The 26,522-nt window shown below is 48.7% G+C and overlaps 11 protein-coding genes across 11 annotated transcripts; 7 read left to right on the forward strand and 4 right to left on the reverse strand.

Annotated features, from left to right (window-relative positions):
* Positions 1 to 709: 709 nt before the first annotated feature.
* Positions 710 to 2,435, forward strand: Triagg1_200 (uncharacterized protein; the record flags this gene model as incomplete). Its single annotated transcript, XM_062897008.1, has 4 exons — positions 710 to 917; positions 971 to 1,431; positions 1,892 to 2,010; positions 2,063 to 2,435. The coding sequence occupies 4 exons, from the start codon at positions 710 to 712 to the stop codon at positions 2,433 to 2,435; spliced, it is 1,161 nt and encodes a 386-aa protein (XP_062760550.1).
* Positions 2,436 to 3,725: 1,290 nt separating this feature from the next.
* On the forward strand, positions 3,726 to 4,835 carry Triagg1_202 (uncharacterized protein; the record flags this gene model as incomplete). The annotated part of the gene is made up of 2 exons (XM_062897020.1): positions 3,726 to 3,972; positions 4,027 to 4,835. 2 exons carry the CDS (start codon positions 3,726 to 3,728, stop codon positions 4,833 to 4,835), a joined length of 1,056 nt encoding a protein of 351 aa, XP_062760552.1.
* Positions 4,836 to 5,518: 683 nt separating this feature from the next.
* On the forward strand, positions 5,519 to 5,935 carry Triagg1_203 (uncharacterized protein; the record flags this gene model as incomplete). The annotated part of the gene is made up of 1 exon (XM_062897031.1): positions 5,519 to 5,935. The coding sequence occupies one exon, from the start codon at positions 5,519 to 5,521 to the stop codon at positions 5,933 to 5,935; it is 417 nt and encodes a 138-aa protein (XP_062760553.1).
* A 10-nt stretch (positions 5,936 to 5,945) lies between these two features.
* Triagg1_204 (uncharacterized protein) lies at positions 5,946 to 7,768 on the reverse strand (the record flags this gene model as incomplete). Its single annotated transcript, XM_062897042.1, has 6 exons — positions 5,946 to 6,004; positions 6,056 to 6,360; positions 6,411 to 6,664; positions 6,733 to 6,829; positions 6,883 to 7,611; positions 7,683 to 7,768. 6 exons carry the CDS (start codon positions 7,766 to 7,768, stop codon positions 5,946 to 5,948), a joined length of 1,530 nt encoding a protein of 509 aa, XP_062760554.1.
* Positions 7,769 to 8,084: 316 nt separating this feature from the next.
* Positions 8,085 to 8,840, reverse strand: Triagg1_205 (uncharacterized protein; the record flags this gene model as incomplete). The annotated part of the gene is made up of 4 exons (XM_062897053.1): positions 8,085 to 8,232; positions 8,290 to 8,401; positions 8,467 to 8,726; positions 8,800 to 8,840. 4 exons carry the CDS (start codon positions 8,838 to 8,840, stop codon positions 8,085 to 8,087), a joined length of 561 nt encoding a protein of 186 aa, XP_062760555.1.
* Positions 8,841 to 10,711: 1,871 nt separating this feature from the next.
* Triagg1_206 (uncharacterized protein) lies at positions 10,712 to 11,637 on the forward strand (the record flags this gene model as incomplete). Its single annotated transcript, XM_062897064.1, has 2 exons — positions 10,712 to 10,753; positions 10,822 to 11,637. The coding sequence occupies 2 exons, from the start codon at positions 10,712 to 10,714 to the stop codon at positions 11,635 to 11,637; spliced, it is 858 nt and encodes a 285-aa protein (XP_062760556.1).
* A 1,896-nt stretch (positions 11,638 to 13,533) lies between these two features.
* Triagg1_207 (uncharacterized protein) lies at positions 13,534 to 14,300 on the forward strand (the record flags this gene model as incomplete). Its single annotated transcript, XM_062897075.1, has 2 exons — positions 13,534 to 13,662; positions 13,833 to 14,300. The coding sequence occupies 2 exons, from the start codon at positions 13,534 to 13,536 to the stop codon at positions 14,298 to 14,300; spliced, it is 597 nt and encodes a 198-aa protein (XP_062760557.1).
* A 1,325-nt stretch (positions 14,301 to 15,625) lies between these two features.
* Positions 15,626 to 17,608, forward strand: Triagg1_208 (uncharacterized protein; the record flags this gene model as incomplete). The annotated part of the gene is made up of 3 exons (XM_062897086.1): positions 15,626 to 15,949; positions 16,018 to 16,401; positions 16,466 to 17,608. The coding sequence occupies 3 exons, from the start codon at positions 15,626 to 15,628 to the stop codon at positions 17,606 to 17,608; spliced, it is 1,851 nt and encodes a 616-aa protein (XP_062760558.1).
* Positions 17,609 to 18,609: 1,001 nt separating this feature from the next.
* Triagg1_209 (uncharacterized protein) lies at positions 18,610 to 20,192 on the reverse strand (the record flags this gene model as incomplete). Its single annotated transcript, XM_062897097.1, has 4 exons — positions 18,610 to 19,314; positions 19,376 to 19,564; positions 19,627 to 19,825; positions 19,894 to 20,192. The coding sequence occupies 4 exons, from the start codon at positions 20,190 to 20,192 to the stop codon at positions 18,610 to 18,612; spliced, it is 1,392 nt and encodes a 463-aa protein (XP_062760559.1).
* A 151-nt stretch (positions 20,193 to 20,343) lies between these two features.
* Triagg1_210 (uncharacterized protein) lies at positions 20,344 to 21,008 on the forward strand (the record flags this gene model as incomplete). Its single annotated transcript, XM_062897108.1, has 2 exons — positions 20,344 to 20,633; positions 20,714 to 21,008. The coding sequence occupies 2 exons, from the start codon at positions 20,344 to 20,346 to the stop codon at positions 21,006 to 21,008; spliced, it is 585 nt and encodes a 194-aa protein (XP_062760560.1).
* Positions 21,009 to 23,808: 2,800 nt separating this feature from the next.
* On the reverse strand, positions 23,809 to 25,577 carry Triagg1_211 (uncharacterized protein; the record flags this gene model as incomplete). The annotated part of the gene is made up of 3 exons (XM_062897119.1): positions 23,809 to 24,940; positions 25,001 to 25,206; positions 25,449 to 25,577. 3 exons carry the CDS (start codon positions 25,575 to 25,577, stop codon positions 23,809 to 23,811), a joined length of 1,467 nt encoding a protein of 488 aa, XP_062760561.1.
* Between the last annotated feature and the right edge of the window lie 945 nt (positions 25,578 to 26,522).

Below are 26,522 nucleotides of genomic sequence, written 5' to 3' on the forward strand. Positions count from 1 at the left end.
TTCCACAGCCTTTTGTATATCAAACAGATTCACCTCTTAGCACTTTACTTCGCACTCATCTCGGGGTTAAGGAGCCAGCCAAATGGCAGCGAGATATGCTCTATTGACGCAACAAGCACATATTTTGAATGGTGAATAATCCTCAATCAGCCATGTCCGTCCAGACACGATCACTAATCACAATCACTGATTCCATTCCGAGCTTACTCGGAGTCGCCAGCTGTGGAACCCTGTTAATAGCATACTGAGGCCGCACTCAACTCGGAGTTATGTGTCGCTTCTGATTGGCTAGAGACACATCCGAAAGGTTTCCTCATAAGATTGTTTCGTGAGTGTTGCCCTGTTCAACAGCTCGTCATATCATGAATCAGCACGGAGGTCGCTTAAGTGAGAGTGCGAGCATGCCGATATCTTGGAATAATCGGGATAGCGTTTCTACTTGAGATGATCCCTAAAGACAAATAGAGAATGACACCATATGTGATGGCATCGCCCCAGTTGTTGCCTCAACTTAGAAAGCTTCTAATGAGACAAAATGACTTTCTTTCTTGGTGTAGACATGGAATCATCCCAAACACTAGTATGACATCAGTATACGTATTTAAATAGCGCGAAACATTCGTTTTCCGGTCAAATGAATTTGATCTCTATTCACAGTTCAACTAACTAGTCAGTCGCAAGCATCTCACGATTAGCAAAAAAGACAAGCATGCAAAAGGCGATCCCAAAATACCACCCCGTCGCTACATCTGCAGCGGCTGAGACAGTTAAAAGACATAAAAAGCCAGCTAATGCCGTGTTTTGGGCAGGATGGTTTTGTCCATTCACACAACGTTCTTGGGTTGTACTAGAAGAGCTTGGCATCACTTATCAGTATAAGGAAGTCAATCCTTATCTTAAAGAGGCATCGTTTCTAGGTACGATACTTAGGCACTTCTCGCTTTTGGGTTGTGGTGCTGACTATGGCCAGAAATCTCACCAAAGGGATTAACCCCCGGACTTCAGGTAAATGGCAAGCCGCTTCATGATTCTATTATCATCAACGAGTTCTTGAATGAAGAATACGGGTCCAGCAAATTGATGCCGGAAAGGCCCTACCAAAGAGCCATTGCTAGGCTTTGGATTGAGTACATTAATAAAGAGGTTGTTCCGGCATTCTTTCGACTATTACAAGCGCAGCCAAGCGAGCCTGAAAAGCAAGCATCTGCTCTGACAGACTTCAAAAACTTACTCTCAACGGTCTCCAAAGAATTTAAAGATCCATATTTCTTTGGAGAGCAGTTCAGTCTCGTAGACACAGCTATCGCTCCCTGGGCTGTGAGGGACTTTATCGTTCGAGAGTTTCGAGGATTTGTTCGTGACGAGATTCAGGGGTGGAGTGCTTGGGAGTCTTCGTTGGAGGCGCGAGAAAGTGTTGTGCGAACTACAAGTGTAAGTGCTGATCGTATAATGTTCTCTCAAGTTCCAGAAGTTAGACACTAATTTTCTCTCTAATACTAGGGTAAAAGCGAAATAATTGAGTTCAACGGCACGTTTCTCCGAAACGAACTGCATAGCTTGGCGGGCCAAGCGGCAGTGGAGGGACAGGCAATACCTTAGGCCTTTGAAGAAACACGTCATAAAGAAATGGAACGATGGGGATTTCTCCCCTCTATTGGTACATTAATTGCACGGGAACAGTTAAGTTGGAAAGGCCTAAAGTAAATAGATAGGTAGCTTTAGGTCTTACACCTCACTGGGTAGTGGGGGCTGCAGATGCACGCCGGGCGTATAGATGAGGGGTTATCAAGGATTCATATTGGCTTGTTGAGTGTGTATATAAGAAGTCATATTCGCTCTCTAGACCGTCTAGTTCAATAGGCAGGTTCAGATTTGCTGTAATAACTTGAAGTCACTAGCTTTCACAAGGATAAGCATGTCGTCTCAGGAAGGAAGACCGCCTTACCCACCGTTCACGGCTGAAACAGCGCAGAAGAAGGTCAAGGCAGCCCAAGATGCATGGAATACCAGGTAAATGAAGCAATTTGTGTGATATAGTCGTACTCCAGCTTACAAGCGCTAGAAATCCCGATGGCGTAAAAATGGCTTACACGCCGGACTCAATCTGGCGCAACCGTGACCAGTTCCTGCAGGGTAGAGACGCCATCAAGGAGTTTTTGACCAAGAAGTGGAAGAGAGAAAACGGTTACCGACTACGGAAGGAACTTTTTGCTTTTACGGAGAACAAGATTGCTGTGCAATTTTGGTATGAGTGGTGCGACGAGGCGGGCCAGTGGTGGCGGACGTATGGTCTTGAAGACTGGACGTTTGCGGAGAACGGATTGATGAGAAAACGACAGATGAGCGGTAATGATGTTAAGATTTCTGATGATGAGCGGTGGTTTAAAGACGGCGTCGATGTAAATGAGGTGGACATCTCTGAGAAACATTGGTAGTTTGTGCTGCTGTATAACTTTGATGAGAATATAACAGAGTGAAACACTAGCAGGCTCTATTCCTAGCGACTACCAGTATGGATAATAGAATGAGTACCACATACCATCACGACCTATGAGATGGAAATATGGCCAACAGAAGACCTTAGAACTATCAATGAATGAGGTTCCATAAATATTATATATTAGAATTCATACGGTAACTAGGGGGATTTGTAACGCATTTACTACCTCCTGTCATCTCCGTGATACCAAAAATAAAATTTGAGACTTCATCCAAGAAGACTTACTTCTCCTCGTGGTTTTCCCCCAGTCCAATTCAATGCGGGCTTGCATTTTTGCAACTGTCAACATCCATTTCGAGCACAGTTTTCAGTGCTGCTGTCTAATTAGCTAACATGAACCGAATCCTTGACATCAATACGAATAGAACAACTATCCCACACAGGAAGCGTGGTTGTAGAAGGCGTGAAGTAAATGTTATACCATTCGCACACATGTAGCTATTTATGAAATTTACGCTTCTAAAAAAGGGAAAATGAACTTGCATCGAATATCCCCATTACGTTGTGAAAATAATAGGGTTTACTAATCGCTATTGGTAATACCACATTGGCACTGTTCATTGACTTGCCCTTCAAAGAAGAGATTACTTATTCATTTCTGCGCAAATCTTTGATCAATGATACAAATTGTCTAGACTCGTCTCCAGCGTTGCGTTCAACATGTCCTGTCCACTCCGTAGACGAATCATTCACTGCTTAAGAATGCTTCTCACAGGGGACATGATGATGCACATGCGGGCTAGTTCCTTGCATGGCTTCTATCCGCACGCTAATCCGCACACTAGAGCGGCATCAACCCAGATCTAGTTACTTGGACGCTACGCCGTAGCAAATCGAAGGTTATCTCGGGTTCCTAGACCGAAACACCTTCCCGGGGCTTGGCTGTTGTTGATGTCAGAATCTTCTTAATAGCGACGCTCAAGACCATCTATATGCTTCTTTCTTTGTAATTAGGCTTTTCAAGTGCATATTTGTCTGTCAAAATGATTTCCAATCTTTTCAGCAATTACAAACCAAACATGTCGGTTTGCGCATGGCCGCAAGATATAAAATACAGAAACTCGGCCCTCAAGTAATGCTAGATCACTCAACTCAGAACAAAGCATAGTTAAAACACAAACACTCTACAGTTTTCTACAAAACTTCGCATCTCTACAAACTCAGTCTTTTGACAATCAATTTTTACTCTCTCAAGTCTAAACCTTCAACTTTCTTCAAATTCAAGATGGCTCAGAAGCGAATTCTCGTTATTGGTGGAACCGGCGCCCAGGGTTTCGCAGTCGTCAAGGCTCTTGTCGAGGCAAAGGATCCCTTCACCGTTCGCGTGCTGTCACGCAACCCAGACTCTGAGGGCGTTAAAGAGACTTTCAAGGACTACCCCCAGGTTGAGCTCGTCAAGGGCTCATTCATGGATTTTGATTCCGTCGAGAGAGCTCTTCAAGACTGCTACGGCGTCTTTGTCAACACTGATGGTAAGAAAAATTCCCATACTCATCCAAATAACTTGACTTATTGACGAATCTCAGGCTTCACTGTCAACGAGCCGGACGAGCTTTGGGCTGGTGTCCGTATCTTTGAGATTGCAAACACCATCCCAACTCTTCGCCATTTTGTCTATAGCAGCATCGACTACTATCTCCGTCTGACCAACTTTGACCACAAGTACGCAGCTCACCACACCAATGGCAAAGGTCGTGTTCACACCTATCTGGATGGTATGACTTCGCCTGCGCACCCCGACTCTAAGCTTGTGTGGTCGGTTCTCATTACCGGTCCGTACAACGAGGATCTCATTGGCGGCCCTTATGTGCCACACATCGCCACCGACGGCACTCGCGTCTTCCGCTTCCCCTTGGGCGACGGATACATCCCCTTCATGACGCTCCAAGATTGCGGTGCCTTTGCGCTCCACATGTTCCAGAACCGCGAGGAGTGGTCCGGCAAGACTCTCCTTGCGACCAGCCACTTGTCTACTGGCAAAGAAATTGCCGAGACTCTGTCCCGCGTTGCCAGCGTCAAGGCCCGCTACGAAAACATCACTGTCCAGGAATGGGTCGATACCTTGCCCTATGCCGACGCCCCCGTGTCCAGCATGTATCCCGACGGAATCACTGTGGGACAGAACTTTAGCATGTGGTGGCCCGGCTTCGCAAACAGCATCTTGAAGAACGAGGGCACGCGAGACTTGGCCGAGATGAAGCGTATCAACCCCAACCTCCAAAGCCTCGAGGATTGGATTCGTGAGTCTAAGTGGGATGGCACTGCGCGCCAAGTGTTGAAGGGCTTCAAGGATGGAGGCATCACGGCAGACATGCAGCAACTCAAGGCAGAGTGAAGGAGTGCCTAGATGTACTATGGTGTTTGGTGAAATATTTGAACATTAAATGCACGACGCTCTTTATTCAATCACAGTTAGACAACCGTAACTTGGTGAAATTTCATTCCTCGGTGAGTTAATCATTACTGAATACACATTGGACTTCATCGAGAGATGTTTTTCGTGTGGTGGTGGTCCTGCACAGCATTTTTAACCTCACTCAAAGCTTTGAGAACCTCTGGAGACTATTGGTCGAAATGACTGGACGGCCTTGGTTTGTATTTTTTTCACAGCCGGAGCATTTTAAGCCTCAACATTTTAAGCTTGAGCATTTCAGCCTCGTGGAAGGCGAGTGGGGATCTTCACAGCATTTTCAACCTCGGCCGAGGCATGGGATGATGTATGGGTGTAACGAATTCCGTGTTCAAAATTACAACGCACCTGTAATCTGTGACAAGCTGATCTATGTGTGCAAGACGGAAAACTAGCTGCAAACAGCAGCAAACAGAAAGTGGAATTGACCAAGGAGAGTGGTCACACAGATCCACGTGACAACTCAACAATATGCTGCCTTGTCCTTCTCGAAAAGCAAGAGGGCATTAAACAGTACAAAGAGAAATATCTTCATCGCATAAGAGACTTCGTCGATACCCGTTTGCATGAATATACCAGCCATCGTCGAGACAGTCCCTATTGTCGCCATGCATGCAGATATGGGTCCTCACAACATAATTGTGTCGAGTGAGAAACCCACGGAGATCCAAGCAATTATTGACTGGGAATTTTTGGCAAGTGCTCCGTATGCTTCACTTTACCGGGAAATGGAGATGTTCTTCCGCGAGAATGCTCCCAATGGATTTGGTCCAGAGTATCAACGTGCCGATGAATTACGCGAGGCCTTTTGGAGCAATATACCCAAATGGAAGCGATGGAATAAGAGCGAGGCTACGCAAACATTCTTAGAGTGCTTTAGATTTAGCCTATTCATGAAACTGGAATGGAGACCAGATGGTTTGCCCGATGAAGAGAGAGAAGTGTATTGGGCGGAAAATATTCGAGGTGTTGAAGGCTTGTTCGACAAGTATTCGCCACAGTTGAATGAGGCAAGCAACGCCTAATGTATCAAACTTATACTATGCTATATAGCAGTGGTGGCGAGTCATCGTTTAACTTGAGCAAATATTTATCTTCAAACTATTAGTATCTGACTTGCTGGTGTATTCGTGACCGTGACTTACTTGCAAGCATCCATCTTTTACCGAAATTCCTCAAGACTTGCTTTAGAAACTCAACATTGTCTTCATATTTGGCTTTGGGATCACGCTGGAGTAATTGCATCTGAATGACAGCAGACTGATAGAGCGCGTACGGCACAAACGGAGACAGGCATCCGTAGTCGATAGCCTCCTCATCTCCAAATAGCTTACGGCAGTATCGGGTAATTTCGAGAGCTGTATGTTCCGCCAGAGTAGCAGGACAGTTGATAATCCGCACACCATATCTCTCCTGATCAGCCGAACAGCCATAAAGAGTAAATATAGCGCTGCTTCCAGTTAGCTTATGAGTCACATATGCAGAAGACTGCTGCCATACCTGCTGCAAATAGCAAAGGAGATGCAATATTTGCCAAAGTCTTCTACATCATTCTGGAGCAGTGGGATGAACGTCGACATGGTCGCCTCGAGCTGGGCGGCCTCTTTGGCCTGAAAAGCTTCGTCTGAAACCGGCTCGTATACGTTTCGTAGCACTCGTCCGACTACGTGAGAAATCTGGCATTCGCGGGCGAATGAGCCGATGCTAACATCAGCTGGTGTGTTTAGGTTGTGCGTAACTAAGCTCGGAGCGATCTTTTTGATCATGGGTATTTAGACGGTCATTGGTAGCTTGAGGTGTAAATAAGGCATATGAAACTTACATTTTTAGCCCACAACTCTTCTTCAATAGGAAGAGGGTCGCTTTCTTGTGCGAATGGCGTGGTAAAGATGCTTTCTCCCATGGAGAGATTCAAGTAGCTAGAAGTTTGCGTATTAGATACTATCAAGCTCATGGGTTCAGTTAACCGCACCGGTCTAGATTATGCAGCGCCCATAATGTTCGTTTCTTTTCTTCTACAACAATCTCTCTTTCTTCATCATACGTCGAGAGGATAGAATATCTGTGGAATCCAGCAAAGCGTGCCATCTTAGCGCAGCCTCCTATGGATGCAGCTGCAGCGGGATAGATGCCGTGACCAGTTTCATAGAAGGCTATGAGGATTCGGCATTGTATCACTTCGAGAGAGTGAAAAGAAGTGGCTTCCAGCAGACTGATGATGCCCTTTACCGTCACGTAAAGCGACGACTGCATACTGTTATCATGCGGCTGTGGTAGTTGTAGTACGAGGTGCACACATAGACAGAGGGCGGCGAAGTCGGCAACACAACTAGGAGACTCAATCTTGGGTAACCTTGCGTAGAATCTCTGTGCCGATATAATTGATATCCGTCTGGCAATGGTGGCAAAGTACGAGTCTGCTATCCGATGCATCTCGCTGCGGGACTTGACAATCTTGAGTAGTTGCTTCTGAACAATGACATCGACTGTAGGTCGCCTAAGAGAGTCGTGAAGAAAGGGCTCGATGCCAGACGTGACATCGGTAAAACTGGGACTGTTCCAGATATCTGTTGCTGATTGTGATGATTGTGGCGAATACGACCTGGACGAATTGGCGTCTGTCTTTGTTGGAGCATCCGGTACTTTGAGACCGGCTTCACTCTCTACCGGCCGCAAGGTATCTTTATCATACACACATGGCCTACTAAGTCTAGAATTTTACGCTCTCAAGGTAAGCTCTTGGTATTCCTCTCAGTGGATGAGAAAACTCACCTTGTGCACGTAGAGCAGCTGGGCCAACCACGATCACAACGCCGTTTGCCCCGTCCGCATGGACCGCAAGAGTTGACGGCTTGCATGGCTTCTCAACTTGAATATCACGAGAAGAGGCACACGTGGCAAGATAATACGAGCAGAAAAGGTGTCCATCAGATATAGATAATCTTTATATGATATGGAATTAGTCATTCGTGGGCGCTCTCTTTAAGCTCATGCGTTAGCCCTCTTTATAACATGCCGGGCGGGGGCAACGGATCTCCGGTTTTAAGTAAGCTCGCCGCTCCGCATTGAATCTCCAAATCTACAGGATGGAACACTCGGGAAGCTGCAGAAAAATGATTATCTATCTATTCTATTACCAATTCTATAAGTGACATATCATAACTTGGATCCGAGTCAGTGCTGTTCAGCAGTCTTGACTTCAGTGACTTTCTCGATGGCGCCGGTAAAAAGATCCAGCTTCAATCCCACAATCGAGGTTCCTGGGAGGATAAAGGGCGATGAGCTGAGAAGATCCACGTCTTCTTTCAGACTATCCTCGATCCTGTAATTGTGTTGTCAGTCACATATTCAATTTCAGAGTGAGGTTCTTTAAGCTTACGGTCCAGCGATTTCGCCGTATTTGGAAGCATTAATGGTGTCTTTCTCCTGAGGTGCGATTTCGATCAGGGCCTCCTTGATTCTTGAGTCATGGTAATGCGTCATTCCGCAGTCTATATCACATGTTAACTGCAATGCTTCATACAACATCTCTCCGATCAGTAGCATCTCTGCTCACCTGTGTGGTGCATGACAACAACAGTCTTTGCGTTGCCAATGGTTTGGAGGATAGAGATTGATCTGACAGCGTCCATGGCACGGCCTCCAGCATTTCGGACCATAGTGACGCCCTTGATCGTCGGATCGATGCCAAATATCGAGTAAGGGTTCAGACGCGGATCAGAGCAGCTGAGGATGATTGTTCCCGCACCGCTTTGACGAGTTGCCTGGACCATTGGGACCAGAGAAGGTGGCGCCTTGTATGTTTCGACAAGTTTGCTTTAGATTGGTGAGTGACGAATCTTTACGACATATAGAAGTACTTGTTGTACTTGATGGATGAGATACATACGCATTGCGGTTGAGAAGCTCGTCGAGGATCTTGGAAACCATGGTGCTGTAGTTTGCTGATCTCTGTTGGAAAGAAATGAGGTTGCTTGTTTTGAGGCGGAACATGTAATTGTGAATGATTGAATGGGATTGTTGATGTGAATGAGATTTGAACAAGACAAGTCACAGCTCTTTAAATACAAACTGTGGCCGAGCCGTGGCGCGAATAGCGTCGCGTAGGTTTTCATGATTACTGAACCTATGCACTCGAATCCCCTAGCTTAATAATTGCGGAGAATTATTAACAGCTTGAAGTTTATGGTGACTTTTGGTTTGTGACATCACAAACCTCGAAGCGAGACTAATCCGCTGTATCTATTTACAGGGGCTTGAAATGTCCTTTTTCCTAAAAGTGGCGGATGTATGTGTGGACTAGCTTGAGGGCGGAAACGGACCAACTCGGACTAGAAGCCACCAAGAGTGAGGCCGCAGGATGCCGCAGGATGACCTAAGGATAACCTTTGCATGTTAGCTTATTTCATTCATGACTACTCCGGATGGAAGAAGAGGGCGATCGCCCGGGTTGATAGGAGTGGCACAATCCAGGCGCCTCTAGTTACGTCCCACGTGTGTGAAGAGTTGCGACAGATCCTGGATACATCGCTTACACATCCGTATCCAGGCTATACATTACAGCAAGAGTTTTGTATCACTAATCGCATTAAGAGACAGCATTGGAGTTGATCTAGAAAGATAGCAATAAGTCAGCAAAAACCAAAGCAGTCGTGAGCGTTCCAAGTGTTGTCCTATCACTCAAGCATCAACCGGGTGGTGAACGTTCCTAAAGCTACCGGTACTTGGGTATTCACTCAAGATCCTCTACATTAGTAGGCTATGGTCTGACAATAACAAAAAAGCATACAGCAAGTTCGAGATCCCAACAACTAGTTCAAAGTTGAACTACATGTACTAGACAAAGTTCCTAGAGAGAGAGAAAATGCCTCATGATTAGGATCAGCGGTCAAGCATAAAACGTTGCAAAGCCAGACAAGTTGAGAAGGTTATTTAGAGTACTGTATGTATGTGGCTCAACATCAAGTGCCGAATGCATGTATTCGGATTGTTACGTCAGAAACCCGACAACCCGACTAACAGGGTTCGCTAGCTCAGCTGCATGTCTGTTTAGTGATCAAGTCTTTGTCAGATTCAATGCTGGCAGAAACAGCTCAGTTGTACGAATTTATATTTTCCAGGCTCTTCTACACTCTCTACAGTATCTCAGAAATGAATTACCCATTTCGATTGGCATGGTTAACCTACGGAAGCATCAACATGCAGAGCCATTTACGACAGGGAATAGCAGACCCGAGATAGCCTCATGCCTCTATACGGCTTCCCCGCACGCTAAAATGCGTCGTATTCAGGCTCATATTTCTTGTTTGTGTGAATGCTACTTGGATTGACAGTTTCAATTGTTATATCCAATCTTACTCCTCTGTTATATTTACAAAACGTTCCATGACCATCAAGAGTGACCGCCGTCTCGAGACGCCGTTGCACTTGATTGGTTGGCTGCTATCTCTGAAGCCGGCGAATGAGGTCCGCCTGGCTAAAAGCGCCATCCTGGGGAAGCGGGTCAATTACATACATACTATGGAGTGCCCATATCTCACCAATGATGCCATCAGATAGCTAGAGCGATATCGCCATCGATATGTCGGTCTATCCGGACCTCGAGCTGCTGATAACACCAAACTGTCATTGTGCCAGCATCGTATCTTGCCTACGACGAAAACCACGCTGACTCGAGACTATCGGCACATTCGGGTCTGCTGAAACCAAACAAGCTCCCGTTGGAACTCGTGACACTTGTTTTGGCTTGGTTCTATTATATCAACTAGCCGAGTGCTCTTATCATCGACGCAGCAGCCAACATGGCGACGACCAATTCCCCCATCAAGAATCTCCCCAATGAAGTAAATAAACAATAAACTGTCCCGCATGGTTGTTTCTACAATAGCTAACAGTGACATCAATTTTACAGCTTCTCTCCAACGTGCTGGCTGGGCTGAGCACAAAGGAGCTCCTCCCAGTCGTCTCCGTCAGTCACCGCTTCTGCTCTCTGGCAACACGTATCCTACATCGCCGCCTCGCCACTACAGCCTCACTGCCAGGCAACGAAGTCATTCTCGAATGCTACCATCCAAGCGCCAAAATATCCACGCCCTACCTAGCCTGTCGATATCTCGGCACGGCGTCCTGCGACGGGCCCTCGATCAATGAGCAGAACCCGAGCTTCGTACATCTGCGCAAGATGTATTCATGCTTCCGGCCAGTCATTATGGAAGAGAACAGACGCAGAAGGTTCCGTTATGGGTGGTCTGTACAAACATTGGCTGGAAGCACTCAGCTCCAGATTGCCGCCGAAGATGTCCTTGATGAGACTGCACACCAGGAAGTGTACCTTGATGAAGGAGAGCGCTTCTCCCAGCTCTGCACTGTGACGAATGTCGTCAAGCATGGTTCACGACCGGGCATTTTCACACGACATGTCAATATCAGCGAAGGCGTCATTCGTGTTTTCAGGCACTGGCTGGCCGGCATGATGTCCAGGCAATCAACTCTTCAGTCTGGAGCGTCCTCACCATCTTCCTCTACAGACGGAGCCACAATCGCGAGCTCAGGCACATTTTCATTAGACGATCGCCGCATCTTGTGGGTAGATAACTCAAAGAACATTGGCCTGCGTTTCAAGGTAACGCCTGGACCAGAGACACGGGGGACAATCTTTGAAGACGAGCCGCCCGTGTTTTACAATCTAATTTACGAAGGTCGGTGTTGCCTTGTCAACCTCTTCTGATTCTCGGCTACGGCTGCAATGCATCTTGCTAACTTATGGAGCCAAAATAGAACTGATTATACGCACCAGCACACTGCTTTTGGCCGTTGAAGAAGCATCTATAAAGTACGTGGCGCACTCAGGAAAGGACATCATTATCGCGGCTATCTAAACGCGTCTTTTGAGACTCTGAGTTTCCTTGAGGGTAAGAGTGGCTGTACTCGTACGATGCAGCGTCATTATCGTGTTCGTTGTGGATTGTTTGGACACGTGTGGCTGGACCAGATCCTGTTCAGGATGGCCATCCCGTACCTGTTTACCAAATGGCTGTTGACGAGACAAAAACAACACGATCGAGGAAAGAGAAAGGGTGCATGACGACCAAAGTAAACAAACCAGTAGTGTCAGGGTGTTTCTTATTAAACGTCTCAGATGCGTACAGCTGAGTGTCTAAGGGAGATTCGCAGTCTCAGACACCAGACCGTCGCGCTACTCTAACCGTTTATACAATCTTTACAATGATGATGTGCATTTCCAATGCTATCTTGATCATCTCAAACAAACATCCATCCTTAAGATGTTGTTAGAGTTGACATTACCATCCACCAAATCACACATGAGTTTAAGTATTTACAGGCTGCTTTTACAGTTTTTCACAGAATGCGACCAAGATACACATCCAGGGAGCACCACACATCCTAAATCGCTGAACAATACGTCTCTAAGCTAAGACAATAACAAAAGAAAAACTGGAAATGACATGACCAGCAGCAGGGCAAGCAAAAGCCAGACATGGAGCGGGAAGGGGGATGGCTGTCTCTGCTCTCTGCAAGGCACTATGCACGGGGTGAAGCGAAATACGTATCTCATACCCTGCAATGGTACCCAGCCAAGGAAGAAACAATAAAAAAAGCCACAATATAGAGAGGAAAATATTGATGATCAGCGGGTAGATGGACGGACAGCTGCATACGAGAAGGATGGGAATCCGTTCTGGCGGTGACGGAGCTGAGCCTCTACCGCGGCGATGACCTAACAAATGAGACGCATTGAGAGCGGAATTGAGTGGAGCAGATAATAAAGACTATCATTGACTGGATAGTAAAACGAATGAGAAATTTTCTTTCCTTCTCTTTATTGTTGCTCCGCTGTAGGGTGACACGGCATGTTGACCGAGATGTGATATTGGAGGTGATAGTGTAAGCCGAGGTGCATTAGCTCGGGACACGGATGCGCAGACGAATGGCATGTGCTATTTGGCTCCTTTCGCTACTATCTCGTCTTCCGTGTCTTAGAATTACATGTCAATACGTAGGCTCAAACTGCAGGTTAAAGGCGGTGGGATCTGGTTGTTGAGAGTGTTTCTCTACGCTGTGACTAGAGTGCTCCATGCAAGCCCGTACCTGGATTTGACAGCATCATAGGTACATGGACTGCAAATTTTCTTCGTGCGACATTGATAGGCGCCGGAGAATTCCAAATTCTCCATTGTGTAGTGCATACCTGAATGGTGCGCCGTGATACTACATCGTACAAGCAAGTGCATGCATCATCGTCACCGCTTGACAGGGCTGAAGGCTACATGTACTGCCAGGATAAAGGCCGCAGGGTAGCTTCACTAAGAGCATTATGGGTTAAACCATCTGAAGCTGTTCATGAGACAACGCATCCTGCAGGTACAGAGTGCAGCGCTGGATAAGTAGGCATACGTCTTCTGCAAACTACTAATCACATCATCTGCCGGCAGAAGAGTACTATATGCATGATTGAAACTTGAGAAGAAGGCTCTCGCTCTCAGATGAACCCAGACTCTGCTCCATGTCAAAACTTATCGACTTGCAGCAATAATCTCAAGGCTTGATTGGTGTGTGGACAGGGTCTGCCAGCTGGACCAGGGCCATATGCAAGCCACAGCACATGAGCAAACGCAACCATACAATCGGTGAGAGGCCAAGAAAGCACCGGCCAAGAGGCAACCGGGTCTTTGGCAGCGCAGCTTCGTTCATGTCCTCGAATGTGCATGTATACAAACGCATCATGACGATAGTAAGAGAAAGAGATGCAGGGGCAAAACACGAGGTGCGGCTCCGAAGGCGCCCAACATTTAGGCAGGGCTTACACGGTTGGTTTGCTTCATGTTGTTTGTACAAAGAATTGATAATGGTTTAAAATAGATTAGTATTGCATGTTGAGGCTTACTCTAACTTGTGATGAAGGCTGTTTTCAGCTCTCTTGATGCTTCTGCCGTTGCCGCTGAAGGATCGGAAACGAAAGACGCAGCTGTCCCGTTTCTGCACACCTCACGCACTCACCCGCCACTGCACCTGTATCTACCTAGTAACAACAAGTATGTACTTGGAAGCACTCCGCAAGGTACGACGAGATATGGCCCTGTCGTAACACGATCCGGTGACTTGGCCGTACAACAACAACAACAACAACAACAACAACAACAACACCAACAACAACCGCACATCTTCTCTACAACTACATCACCAGTCACCGCTACTGTACTCCCATCACCTATTCCACCAGCCTCTCATGCCCTAAACGCACTCGTAACAATCACTCCACCTCCAACGAACAACAAGAAACCCCCTGAAGGATCCTCCCGGAAGACTGCTGCCGGCACTCGAAAACTCCACTGTTCAGCCCGCGTCCGAGCACCCGGCCAAGACAAGTAGCTAGTACGCATCTGCAGTAGTGTCAGGCACTAGCAGCCTTGGTAGCGGTACCTGGATTGCCCTAGCAAGGGGGACACGAGTGGAACTCGGACAGGGGGCCCAAACCCAAAGCTTGAGCTCCATCCCGGCCATCTTTCAGCCTCTCTTCTCATCCCTTCCAGCGGGTGCCCGAATCTCTCTCTATCCCTCCGTCTGTAGAAGTGCACTGTACCTACAGCAAGCAGTGAGGGTGTTGGTCATTCTAACCACCAACTAAATTAACCGTCCCTTTCGTTACAGGCTGATGGATACGAACAAAAAAAAACAGGCTTGTCTCGTCCTCATCTCGCCATCCCGGCCGCTGAGACACGAGGGGAAGACGGGCAGAAACACGGCATCTCTTGACTCAATCTTGTCCCGCCGTCCGTGCTAGATTCTGCTACCCACTGCAGTCCAACTCCAGCCGTCGATTTGCTGTCAGATCGGCGTCGAGATAACTTGTACACGCACGACTTGGGATCATCGCCATCCGCAGCCAAAGCTCGCACAATGAGATCCGCGTCTGTCTATGCCCTCACAATGGCCAAGCCATTGGCCTACGGGCCTCTCCTGCGGCCATCATGACCAGGGTCTTGGCCAGACCCCGTTCCTGCGCATATTCAGCTTTGCAGATGCCGCCATCTACGAGCCCGTGGCGGTGTTGGGCCTTGTTCTGGTTGTAAGATGACTCGGTGGCTTCTGGCTTCTCATCTCTGCTTTGCGTCCCAACATCTCGAGGGCCCGTCCTCCCTTGTCTTGGCCCTCTTTCACCCCCACCTTCAACCGCCTGTCTCGTCTATCCTTGTGTATCTCCCCTTGTCTTATACCGCCCTCTCAACTCCACGCCACGCCTGTTTATGTGTGTAAGCCCAGATCCACAAGACCATCAAACTCTACCCATGCAAGGCAGCCTCACCGGATGGCTGTTACCATCCTCTGCTCCCCTCTTGCTCTGCTCTCCCCCCCCTGCCTACGCTTCCGACTGGCCCAACTCGCGTTATGCTGGTTCTTGGCTCAAGCGTGCTATCTAGTATAACTCCGGAGCCGTACTCTCGGAGCTGTCAAAAGGCCCACCGTCGCGTCAAGCCCCCTTCGTCGTACACGCACAAATAGATATGCGGTCGCTCTTTGCCCAATGGGACCGATCCCACTACGCTCACTTTTCAATTCGTTCATTGAATGACTGAGCTGGCCTCTCGTTCAATAACCCACGCTCACTTACAAATAACGTAACCAACAAAGCAAATATATCAACCTTGCAACAAATACTAGCAACACTGCCAAGCAAGCAAAGGAGATAGTCCGCCATGGATCCCACCAGTATCAGAATCGTGAGCAGCTCAACACGCCCACCATCCGTTCACTCGCTCAGGTCCGCCCTCAAAACGCTCGACTTGCCTTCCATGCCTCCTACTGTGCCCTTGCCGCCTCTCCCGACGTCTCCTTCGTCAACCAAATCACGGACAGCAACGTTCACCATTGGATCTCCCAGACCAACCACTGGATCAACTAAAAAGAACTCATTTACCTCGCTCGCTTTCCGTCCGCATAAACCGATCAAATACGGAACCGGAAAGTTTTCTCACGTTGAATTGGTACCACAACCAAGTGATGATCCACAAGATCCTCTGGTAAGTTGCCATGCATTGGTTCATCTGTACCAAGGACCATGAGGCTGAACGCGTGTGTCCATTACTAGAATTGGCCTCAATGGAAGAAGGAATTAAACTTGGCATCCTTGCTCCTCATGGCTAGCCTGATAGGCGCCATGAAGACAGCCCTTGTTGCTGTCAACGAGGTCATCGCTACGCGATATCAAGTTTCCTATACCTGGGTTGCCGCTTTGACGGCTGCACCCTTGATGGTATCGGCCATTGCCGGCTTTGCTAGCTCAACGGCAGCGAAGCTGGTCGGAAAGCGACCAGTATATCTCGTCTCATCGGCCTTTGTCTTTGCCGGGTGCATCTGGAACATGACAGCAGACTCCAGCTATGGTTCGTGTATGGGTGCCCGAGTCATGCAAGGACTCGGCTGGGGTGCTTTCGACACTCTACTCATGGAGACTATTCAGGATACCTTTTATGTTAGCCACATCAAACCTTGCCCCTGATGCTATAAAGACGCATACTGACCCTAGTGTGGGATAGGAACATGAAAGGAACATCCGCGTGTCTCTGTACACGACCCTCACCGTCACCATGACTTGGGCATCGCCGCTCCTAGGCGGCGTCATCTCCTATCGCGTTGGATCTTTCGTTACCCAGTACCGCATACTCAGCGCACTTTTCGCTGTTGCTATTCCCATGCTGGCCCTGACAGCGCCCGAGACTGCCTTTAACCGCTCCAAAGCTGCTATTGCAACGACTCCGGTCCTCAGCTTCACATTTCCATGGGAACCCCAGCACACCCATATCGAGCTTAGCAGAGACTGTGCCATGGACTACGTCAAAGAAATGAAGCCATGGTCATTTACAGGAGAAAACATTCTTTCAAACTCGATTCAAACGCCACGAGCTCTCGCTGCTCCTACTACTTCCCTCGTCTTCCTCGTCACAGCACTACCTCATTGTATGCTATGGGGCTTTGTTGCTTCCTTGTCTCTCTTGCTCTCACCATCACCGTTTAACCTTCCTCCGAGCATCATCGGGACCCTCTTAACAGGTCCCTGGATACTCGCAATCGTCATTGTTGCTGGCATTTGCTATTATCGCTCAGCAAACCAGAGCTTCACACGATGCGTCAGTAGCCTCACCATTGCCGGCGGTGCGCTCCTGGCTCTCATTGGTCTCACTTCTTTCGGTTTAAACACCGGAAGTTTCATTTCACGGTCATCCTCATCGTCCAACGAGACGCCTACAACCTTTCTCACCCCAGAAGCAGCGCATGAGCTCAATCTTCCCCTTTTATCCCTACAACTCGGGCTTCTCGCAGCTGGTGCTTCGACTCTAGAAGCTACCGCACGGCCTCTCCTCGCTCGATCAGCATCCTTCACCGCATCAAGTATGGCAACAGCCCAGCGAAGCGTAGGAGACATGCACTCATGGGTGATCATCCTCCGAAACCTTTTAGCCGGCGCCTTTGTCCTCGCCATCCCCCACGTCATACCCAAAGCAGGCGGACTCAAGGCTCTCGTGATAGGCCTGGGAACGGTCCAAGCCGGAATCACAATATTCGTCCTCTCACTATGGCACTTTTACGAAAAGAGCGTGTGGAGGATGGATGGCAAAGTCATGGGGCTTGTCAATTTGCGAATGCCACACCCAGAGGAGAGCTTCTTTGATACCGACTGAACAGATATATATCCAGCCCGCGTGCTGAAGAACACAAATGAATAAAGGCCAAAAAAAGGTATACAAAAAAAAGTAAGAAAAAGAACATGTACAACAGATACTTGGCAGCCTCTGCCTACCAAAAACGGCGAACGAGACAGAAAAAGCGCAGCAGACAGGTACAAGATTTGAACTTGTACCTATGTCTTTAAGAAAAAAGAAAAAACAACAATAATTATTCACTTCTACCATCATACATATCACAGGCAGAACGGAGTACACAAGCTACGATGTTTCTTTTATTCTTGGGCCATTTTATATGGTTCCCTTTTTTTCCTTTTTGTTTACCTATGGGTCATTACGATATCCAAGGATATGACATGATATACGATATGGGATACTTGGCTAGGAATGGGGAAGGGGGAATGGGGAATGGACTGGGAACTGGGAACTGGGTATGAAGAAATGAATCACGGCCGACTTTACTGACGGAGTTATAAATGTCTTCATGATCTTCTTATTATATACTATAGACGGCCCTTTGTTGCTTGTCAAATGCCACATACTGGCTCAACAATCTTCACTGCTTCGTGAACCATATGCTATGTAACGTATCATCACTCCATCGGAACAAGGAGATATTTGAGTAGTATCATGATCATTTATTTGTCAATCATCAGTCAATCCGCCGATGTGGCGTTCTAGCTACATAACAATGTCCTACGTAGATATATATACGTGTAAACCTTTGCAGATCCATGCGACTGTCGTTTAGCACGAGATCGCCGCCGCCCTCGTTTTCGAATATATAGCCTACATAACCACACCATTAAACTTGTATTTCCGGACCAGATGGCAAGCATGGGAATAAAAAAAAGGAGTAACTCGCAGTTGCCGGCTTAGTGTCGCTCAATCATGTTCGTACATTTCCGTAAAAAATAGAAAAAGAAGCTGGGGCGAAAAGACAAAAGGATCCAAGACGCTGTCAAGTCCAGCATCTTTCAGAATCCCTACATCACCTCCTATAAGGAGTGAGAGGTCTTGGCCCCCAAGTTGGCCACGCGTCTCAGCTCCACGTCGCTTCCGATAGTCGCAGAATCTCCGTCATCTATAAAAGATTCGCATCGTCCTAGCGGAGCAGTCATTCGCTCGTTCATGGCAAGGTCGTCCGTATGGCGACGCTCAACCTTCGCGGCGCCGCCTTTGAGCTGCTCGCGCACCCATGCCTTGATGGGGTGCCAGCTAGTGACGAAGAAGATGATTCCGTTCCACAATCCTTGCAAGGGCAAGACTGCGGCTGTTGCGAGGTGAAACGGGTAGGGCGATCCTCCGTCAAGCCAGCCGTGGATGCGATTCAAGCTGCTGGGAATCCAGGTGGCCAGCACGCTCAGCGCGAACAAGAAGCTCGTCCTCAAATACGCTCTCTTGACAGGATCGCCGACGCGGAACTTGCCAGTGACGGCGGTGACGGCAGTCACAGAACGATGTAGTAGGGAAGGCTGAGGAGGAGCCTCTTTGGGTGGAGCGGTCGTAACAGAGGAGTAGTACTGGTTTTCGCCAGAGGGCTGTATTTCGGTGGTCGAGTGGTCGAAAGAAACCTGCCTGTTGTTTGGCTGGATGAAGGCGGGCTGAGGCTCGGGGGGTGAAGTGTTGGCGGGAGTATGCGTGACTTGAACTTCGGTGGTGACGGTGCCGTAGCAGCCATTCTGTGCTGCGTCTGGTTGGCCCTGCAATTGATGATCAGCGTCAATTTGAAATGATCCTAGACAAGAGAATAAAACAACGTACCGGCTCCACGTCTTTGTCCTTTTCCCTATTCTTTGACGTGGAAAAGCTTCGTAGCCGGTTTCTCATGCGAAAGACATGCCATCCAACCAGGAAGTAACAGAGGAGAGAGCCAACGATGCATATCCAGATTAGCATGTAGTACGTGTAGATTCGAATAAAGTCCCACTGCTTGTCGACCCAACACCAGATCTACGCAACGACGATGATTAGCCAAAAAGAGTCATCAAACAAAAAGGCGCGAGGTTGCTCACTGTAGCTCCGCCGTAGACACGGCCACGCGGGCTTCTAAGGAGGAGGAGAGTCAGGGCAATGACGAAAGGCCCTCCATAGCAGATCAAGCAGTAGATCCACCAGCGCTTGCGAAACGAGTCGGGGTTTGTGTGGAAGTAGAAGACGAGAAAGACGTTGATGGCCATGGCTAAAGACCACCAGGGGTCAGACTGCATGAACCTGTCCCGAATGCCCACGGTTAGTCTAATCCGATCTTGATTGTTTCCCTCTTCAACGGCGTTACTCACATTTCAAACATGAAGCTCTGGGCCTGGCATAAGGCACTCTTTTGACCAGCATTCACGCCGGCAAAGGCGATGATGCTCGCAATACTGGCGCCAACATTGGAGATGCTGGCAAAGACGATGAAGGTGTTTTGCACGTTGCGCACTCGGCGAACCAGCCAGTAGGCGAGGAAAATGAGCATAACAGAAACCAAGCTGAGGCAGCCGCCGATTCGCTCGACGATGACGAGCGTGTGGATTTGGTGGAGAGTCAGTTGCTCATCATCGACCGCGACGAGGTCTGTGGTTGCATTGGCAGCCATGGCGGCTGGACCGGATATGCCAAAGAAGCTGCGAGAGGCGATGGCATGTGCGGGAGAGAAGTGGCTGAAGAGGAGGAGGAAGATGGTAGAGAGAATAAGAGAAGAAGAAGAAGAAGAAGATTCGTTGCACCACCAGATTTGGAATCGAGAGATGTTGGCGAGGAAGGAGAGACGAGGAGAGGAGGGGAATAAGAAGGTGGAGGAATGGAAGAAAGTGTTGGATGCAACGATGAAAGGAGAAAAAGAAGAAGACGAAAACAGAAGTGAAGCCCCCCAGCAAATAGAAGAAAAAACGGCCGTGCAAAAAGAAGAATCAAAGGATGCTGCCAGCTGGTGGTGGCTGCCAGACCGAAAGGCCGGAGCAGAGGCTATGCGGTGGGACAGACACAAAGAAGAGAAGAAAAAACGAGGCGAAGGGACTCTGATTTCGGAGGAGGGGGGGTTCGTCACATTCTGCCGTAGATTAAAAAAAAAAAAAAAGGATTTGAGCAGTTAAAGAAGCTGAAGAAGTTTGAGAGTAGAGAGCAGCCAGAGCCAGAGTCAGAGGAGCTGGCCGACACCGAAGCCCTCGCCTCTTTTGCAGGGCCCGAGACCGAGCCTGAGACCGAAAGCTACAAGCGAGCTTCTGCTGGCGCCCAGCATCAATCCGAGTATCAGAAAACGAGTTGGAAGAGAGAGAGAGAAACAACAGTCCCCAAAGCAACCGCACGAAAAGGCTGCGCGTGTGTCACAACAGCTGCATGCGGCCGCCGGCGGTTGGAGAAGAGCTCGGCGGTTCTTCAGTCCGGGCGCTGGTGTAAATCGACGGGATCGTGACTGCGAGTCGATGGCCGCATCACGGCTGGGTGAAGCTGATTCCGATTTCTGATTCCACCAGGTTTTTTCACCACAAGACCCGAGGTAAATGAAGGAAAACAAGACAAGTAAAGATGACATGCACAGTGTCTAGCAGCCCGTCCGGATACAAGAACAAGAAACTCAAATGGCAGACGATGGTTGTCAGCCGCAGGACTAGACGGTTAGTTTCAACACCAGATAGCCGGTCAGCGCTGGGATCGGATGGCGGGCGTGAGATGGATTGATTGATTCGCCTGCAGGTCGCTGCCCCTCACCTCAGTCGCCAGCAGCGGCTGCGTCATCGCACAGAAATGCAGGACAAAGAGGGAGAGACGCAACGCAAACAGATTTGATTTGCGAGAGCCAACGCTTGTTGTCTTGTGTTTTTATCCTCGTTCGCTATGGCGGTGATACATTGGATGTTACGCTGTGCCTCCATTGATTGCACTTATAAACAGGACAGACGCAGGTACCACCACTGCAGAACACACAACACTAACACAAGACAAGACACGGCACAGCGCACATGTTGAATCATCGATGCCCAACCTCTCGAGCAGACAAGTCAATAGTCCCGGTTCTAGGTAGTTCTAGTTCCTCCAGGCCATCCAAAACGAAGTCGCCACTCACAAGGCGGGCGACATGTCCCAATCCAGCAAATCGGCCCCAACTCGAGATACTGTAGCTCACACTCGCAGCAGCACCGACGGGCGTTTGTGCCCCCAGTCGTAGCGCCACGCCAAATCTGCCTCAACCCGCCAACGTGCATCTCGTTCTACTTCTACTTCTGCTTCTGCTTCTGCTTCTCCGAATTCCAGAGGGTGCCTGTGCCGCTGGTGAATTTTGTTTTTATCCACATTATATTACCTATACGACTCGCAGAGCCATTCGTCTTACATGGAATCATGCTGCTGCGGTGGTTACCGTATTGTATGCAGACACCAGCCAACACTTACACCAAATGCAGCCAAAGACATACACACCAACGGAACAAAGACTCGAAACGAACAATGACATCCACCTACCCAAAATAACAACACAGCCTCAGTCATCAAACAAAAAGGCCCAACTAATCCTACAACAACTCAACAGCCAGAGCGAGAGACACGGGCCAAGCATCAAGGCAGCCCGCATCCCGAAACAAGACACACTTTCTCCAACCAAAAAAAAAAACGGCTTCAACGTCGCACCTAGTCCTCCAGCCACAAGCACGCTAAAAGAAAAGATGAGCATTTTCCCAATTCATCTTTAATCCCCTTCAGCCACCCTGTTTAGTAAACCTACTACATGCTTCTCCAAGAGACCAAGGAAAAAAGCCAAGCCAAGCCATCGATGACCTTTGTCAGCAAGCATCCCAAACTCCCGGATTCCAAAACAATGCTACTCTACTCTACTCACTCTCCAGAGATCCGGCAAAGTGGAGAAATCCGACCGTTGCAATAAAGATGGATTAGAGAATCGAAACCCGCTCTTTTTCAAGCCACCGCCGTCAGTGGCAGTGGAGTCGAGAATCTATCCATCCATTGGTTTTTCGGTTCTAAAGAAACTAAACTAAGGATTCCAGCCCCCAACGTTGTCTCCTCGTGGCAGCCTCGTTTTTTTTTCTTCGGAGATGTGTGTTTTGAGAAAAACTACCCAATTGCCGAAGGTGTTACTCGAACTATTCCACACTTGTACGCTTGTTTATAAATCGGAAGAAGAAAAATGGGTTTACTTGTTTAGCCCCGATGGCTTAGTAGGAATGCGCAAAGCTACATGTATTGAGGTATGTATGTACTGCATGATGCGGGTATCCTTGTTTATTCTTTCTCGAACCAACGGTCTTTGTTCTCCGGCGTCGAATTTTTGCCCTAAACACAGCGCCTATCCGATCCGGTAAAAGTCACATGACTCCCTCTCTCTCTCCCATATTCTTGATAATATCCCAAAAATAATAAGATAGAAGAGTTTCTTAGAAAAATCTAATTATAGGTCTTGTTCCTCTCCCATCCAAAGTAACCCAGGTTCCACAAGCTACCTACCTAGTCAACGCTTACCGACTTTCCTTGATGAAATGGTGATTCTACCCTCGCACGACGATATACGAGTACATAACTTCACTCGTCTAACCAACAGTAAATCTTGAATAAATTAAACAACATGCATCCCCCCATTCCGTCCTCTTCATCTCCCCCAAATCCTACCCCTCCCAAAGCCTCACTTACATCCAATAGCAGCATCTCTTGGCACGCGAATCCTCCAGCCTCCGACATTCCATACACGCTCCAACCAAAAGCACGGATACCCCCCAAGGTTCTCGTGATCAAAGCATCGTGTGTGTTGGGCAGTCATTGCATACAAAATCAGTCACAGGGGTATTATTATTAGCCAGCGATATCAACATGCAAAGATTCACTCTCGTAGAAACGCTCGTTCCATTGCCGCCGCCCAACCATGTAGAAAGCTTTTTTCGAGGCGTGATGCCTCCCCCCTTTCATCCGCACATGCACTATGTACACGTCTTATCATCGTCAAGAAAAGACAAAAACAGGCTCTAGGGTTCTACTACTCCGTACATTCGAAAATCCGACAACATATCCAAAAATGTAGTGGTATCCAAAGACGTGATTTCCCCCAGTCCCAAAATTCCCTATTCAACCAATGTTTGTATCAACTCTTCCACACGGCCTCCCAGGCGAACTGTTGTTCACGCACGCGTTCCCAAAGACATGGATATGAAAAAGACTCCTCAAAAACGGAGACTGATAAGCAAAAAGAAAATACACCTTTTCCCCAACACTCAAATGGTGTACATGAAATCGGGGCGCATGTCGCCCAGTGCCTCAATCTCCTTCTGCGTCTTGCCCTCGATCCAGTGGTTTCGCTCACCGTTCAATCGCTTCTTGTTCTCTCGGCTGAGCAGCGTAGCCATCAAGATGCTACCGCAAAACACGCCGATGAACAGGTAGCCGACGATGGTGGCGTGGCCTTCGATGTAGCGCGGAGCGTGGAAGTAGATGTTGCTGCTCACAACACCGTTGAGGTTGCCCCATCCAATGACGAAGCCCAGCACGATACCGCGCTTGTAGACGCCCTCGACGTTGTTGGCGACCCAGGCAATGGTGATGGGGATACACGGGTAGATGCCCAAGGCTCCCAGGAACGTGCCAGCGTACTGCACGGCAGGGTTGGTCGATGCCATCAGCATAATGAAGCCGGCCATGCCCACGACCGAGATGCAAATGTTGAAAATGGCTCTCTTCTTGACCTTGTCCGACCACAGGCCGGCTATAACGGTGGCAACGGCAGCCACGGCATAGGGCGGCACGCTGAGCAGCTGGTTCCTGATGACTGAGGTCTTGGTGGTGAAGCTCATGTTTTGGATGATGGAAGGCAAAAACAGACTGAATGAGTACAGGGGCATGAGGGGGCCCATGTAGACGAGCATGCCGGCGTACGTCTTCCAGTCCTTGATGGCAGCCCAGAAGTACTCCATCTTGAAGGATTCGTGCTCGGCAGAGCTCTGCTTGTCCTGCTTGAGACGCCACAGCACACGCATGCGATCTTCGGGAGACAAAAACTTGGCCTCATCGGGGAAGTCGTGCACGAAGAAGAAGGAGAGGACGCCGACGAGGATGGTCAGCGCACCCTCAATGATGAAGATCCAGGCCCATCCGGCGATGCCTTGCTTGCCGTCCAGCTTCTCAATGGCAGCCGCGAGGAGACCTCCAAAGGAGCCGGCCAGCGCGGCGGCGGAGAAGAAGATGGCAGCGCGGACACCGAATTCGTTGCGCTTGTACCAGCACGAGAGATAGTAGTTGACACCGGGGAACAAGCCGGCCTCGGCAGCGCCGAGGAACCATCGCGCGGCCATGAGACCAGACCAGTTCTTGACAAAGCCCATTCCAAGCATGCACGCGCCCCAAACGATGCTGTTTGGATATCATTAGATTGCTGAATCGACCCGAGTAACGCGCTACCAGGTGACTTACATGATGATGGGAATGAAGATGGAGGGGCGGGATCTCTTGAGCAGGAAATTGGCCAGAGCCTCAAAAATGGCATAGGAGATGAAGAAGATTGTGAGAGACGCATTGTACTGAGACGTCGACATGGGAATGTCCCTGGTGAGGTTGGCCACCTTGGCGTTGCCGATGTTTGTGCGATCGAGGAAGCACATGAGATACAGAAGAGTGAGCTGGGGGAACCAATTGTTAGCCGGCTCGGTCCTTGTATCAAGCGCCCGTGATTGCTAGCGACTCGGGATATCCGGTTGCGTTTCAGGGCACAGCGGGAAAAAGAACGTACCCATGGTATGAGAACCAAGTCTAGCTTTCGAAGCAATCGACGTTCCTGTGAAGCCATACCCGTCAGTAAAATGTCATCCTCACAATGCCTTCATGAACGCCTAACAGCGAACAAGGAAGGGGAAAAACTCACGTTTGCCGCCCTCGCTTCATCAGACAAGCCCGCATCCGGGTCTATGATCTGGTCATGCTCAATCGCAATCTGCTCGACCTCGGAATTCGAGATGTTGTCTGCGCTCGGCACCTTTTCCGTGTCGCTCATGATGGGCAGAATCCTTTATTTCGAACAAAACAGAAAGCCTCCACAATAAAAAGAAAAGGAAATAAAGAAAAATAAATTATGATTTACAGGAAAAAAAAAAAGACAAACAATGAGGAGCCGCAACCTCTCACAGAGCCTTAAGCGAGAAAAAAAAGAGAGAGAGAGAAGAAGACAGGAATTGGGGGAGGGGTGGTGGTGTGAGCCTTGGAGGAAGTCCCTGGGCTGCTGATCCAAAAGTCTTAGACAAGACGGGCGGCAACCACCGGGTCTCTGGACTTGTTAAGCGATTTATACAAAAATGGGAGGCAGAACAGGAACTGGAGCGCCCTTTCGGATACCGTAGACCGATCCCGGGGAGGAAGAGAGGGAGGGACAAGGAGATTTTCGGAGGATAGGGCGGGAGTTAATGTATGTTAGCAACGGCCCATATATACTCGTGGCATTGGCATGCGTGTAGAGTAGTAGTAGTAGAGTATGTACTGCTTGGGGTGTACAATACACGACGGGGGGGAGGGAGGATCCGCATTTTCAGGAGCCAAAGCCCGAATCAAGGGCCGGAATGAAGGTGGTATGCAGTATGTAAGCCAATTGAGGCAAGGCTGTAGGTAGGATCAAAGCGGTGCGAGGAAAGGCTGGGGGTGGGTGTGACGACGACGACGATGGTATCCAAAAACGAAGAGCTAGGCAGGGATCATGATGCGGGGAGAGAGAGGCCCAGAAGTTTAGCTCAAGGATGCACGAGTAAGGAAGAATGGCCAGGATGGTAGGATAGGCCATGCGGAGAAGTTGGGTCCGGCATGGGGATGATAAGAGGAGCTTGACTTGGCTCGTCACGGAAGGCCGTCGCTATCTTTCTGGGGGAGATGGATGCAGAACAGAGAGGCGTTTTGGGGGTTTGGCTTCCCGCCAGACGCGGGTTCTTGAAGATATCCCCGTGCATATTTC

This window comes from Trichoderma aggressivum (genome assembly GCF_033847375.1).
Source record: "Trichoderma aggressivum f. europaeum strain CBS 100526 chromosome Unknown scaffold_001, whole genome shotgun sequence".
NCBI classification, from domain to species: Eukaryota; Fungi; Ascomycota; class Sordariomycetes; order Hypocreales; family Hypocreaceae; genus Trichoderma; species Trichoderma aggressivum.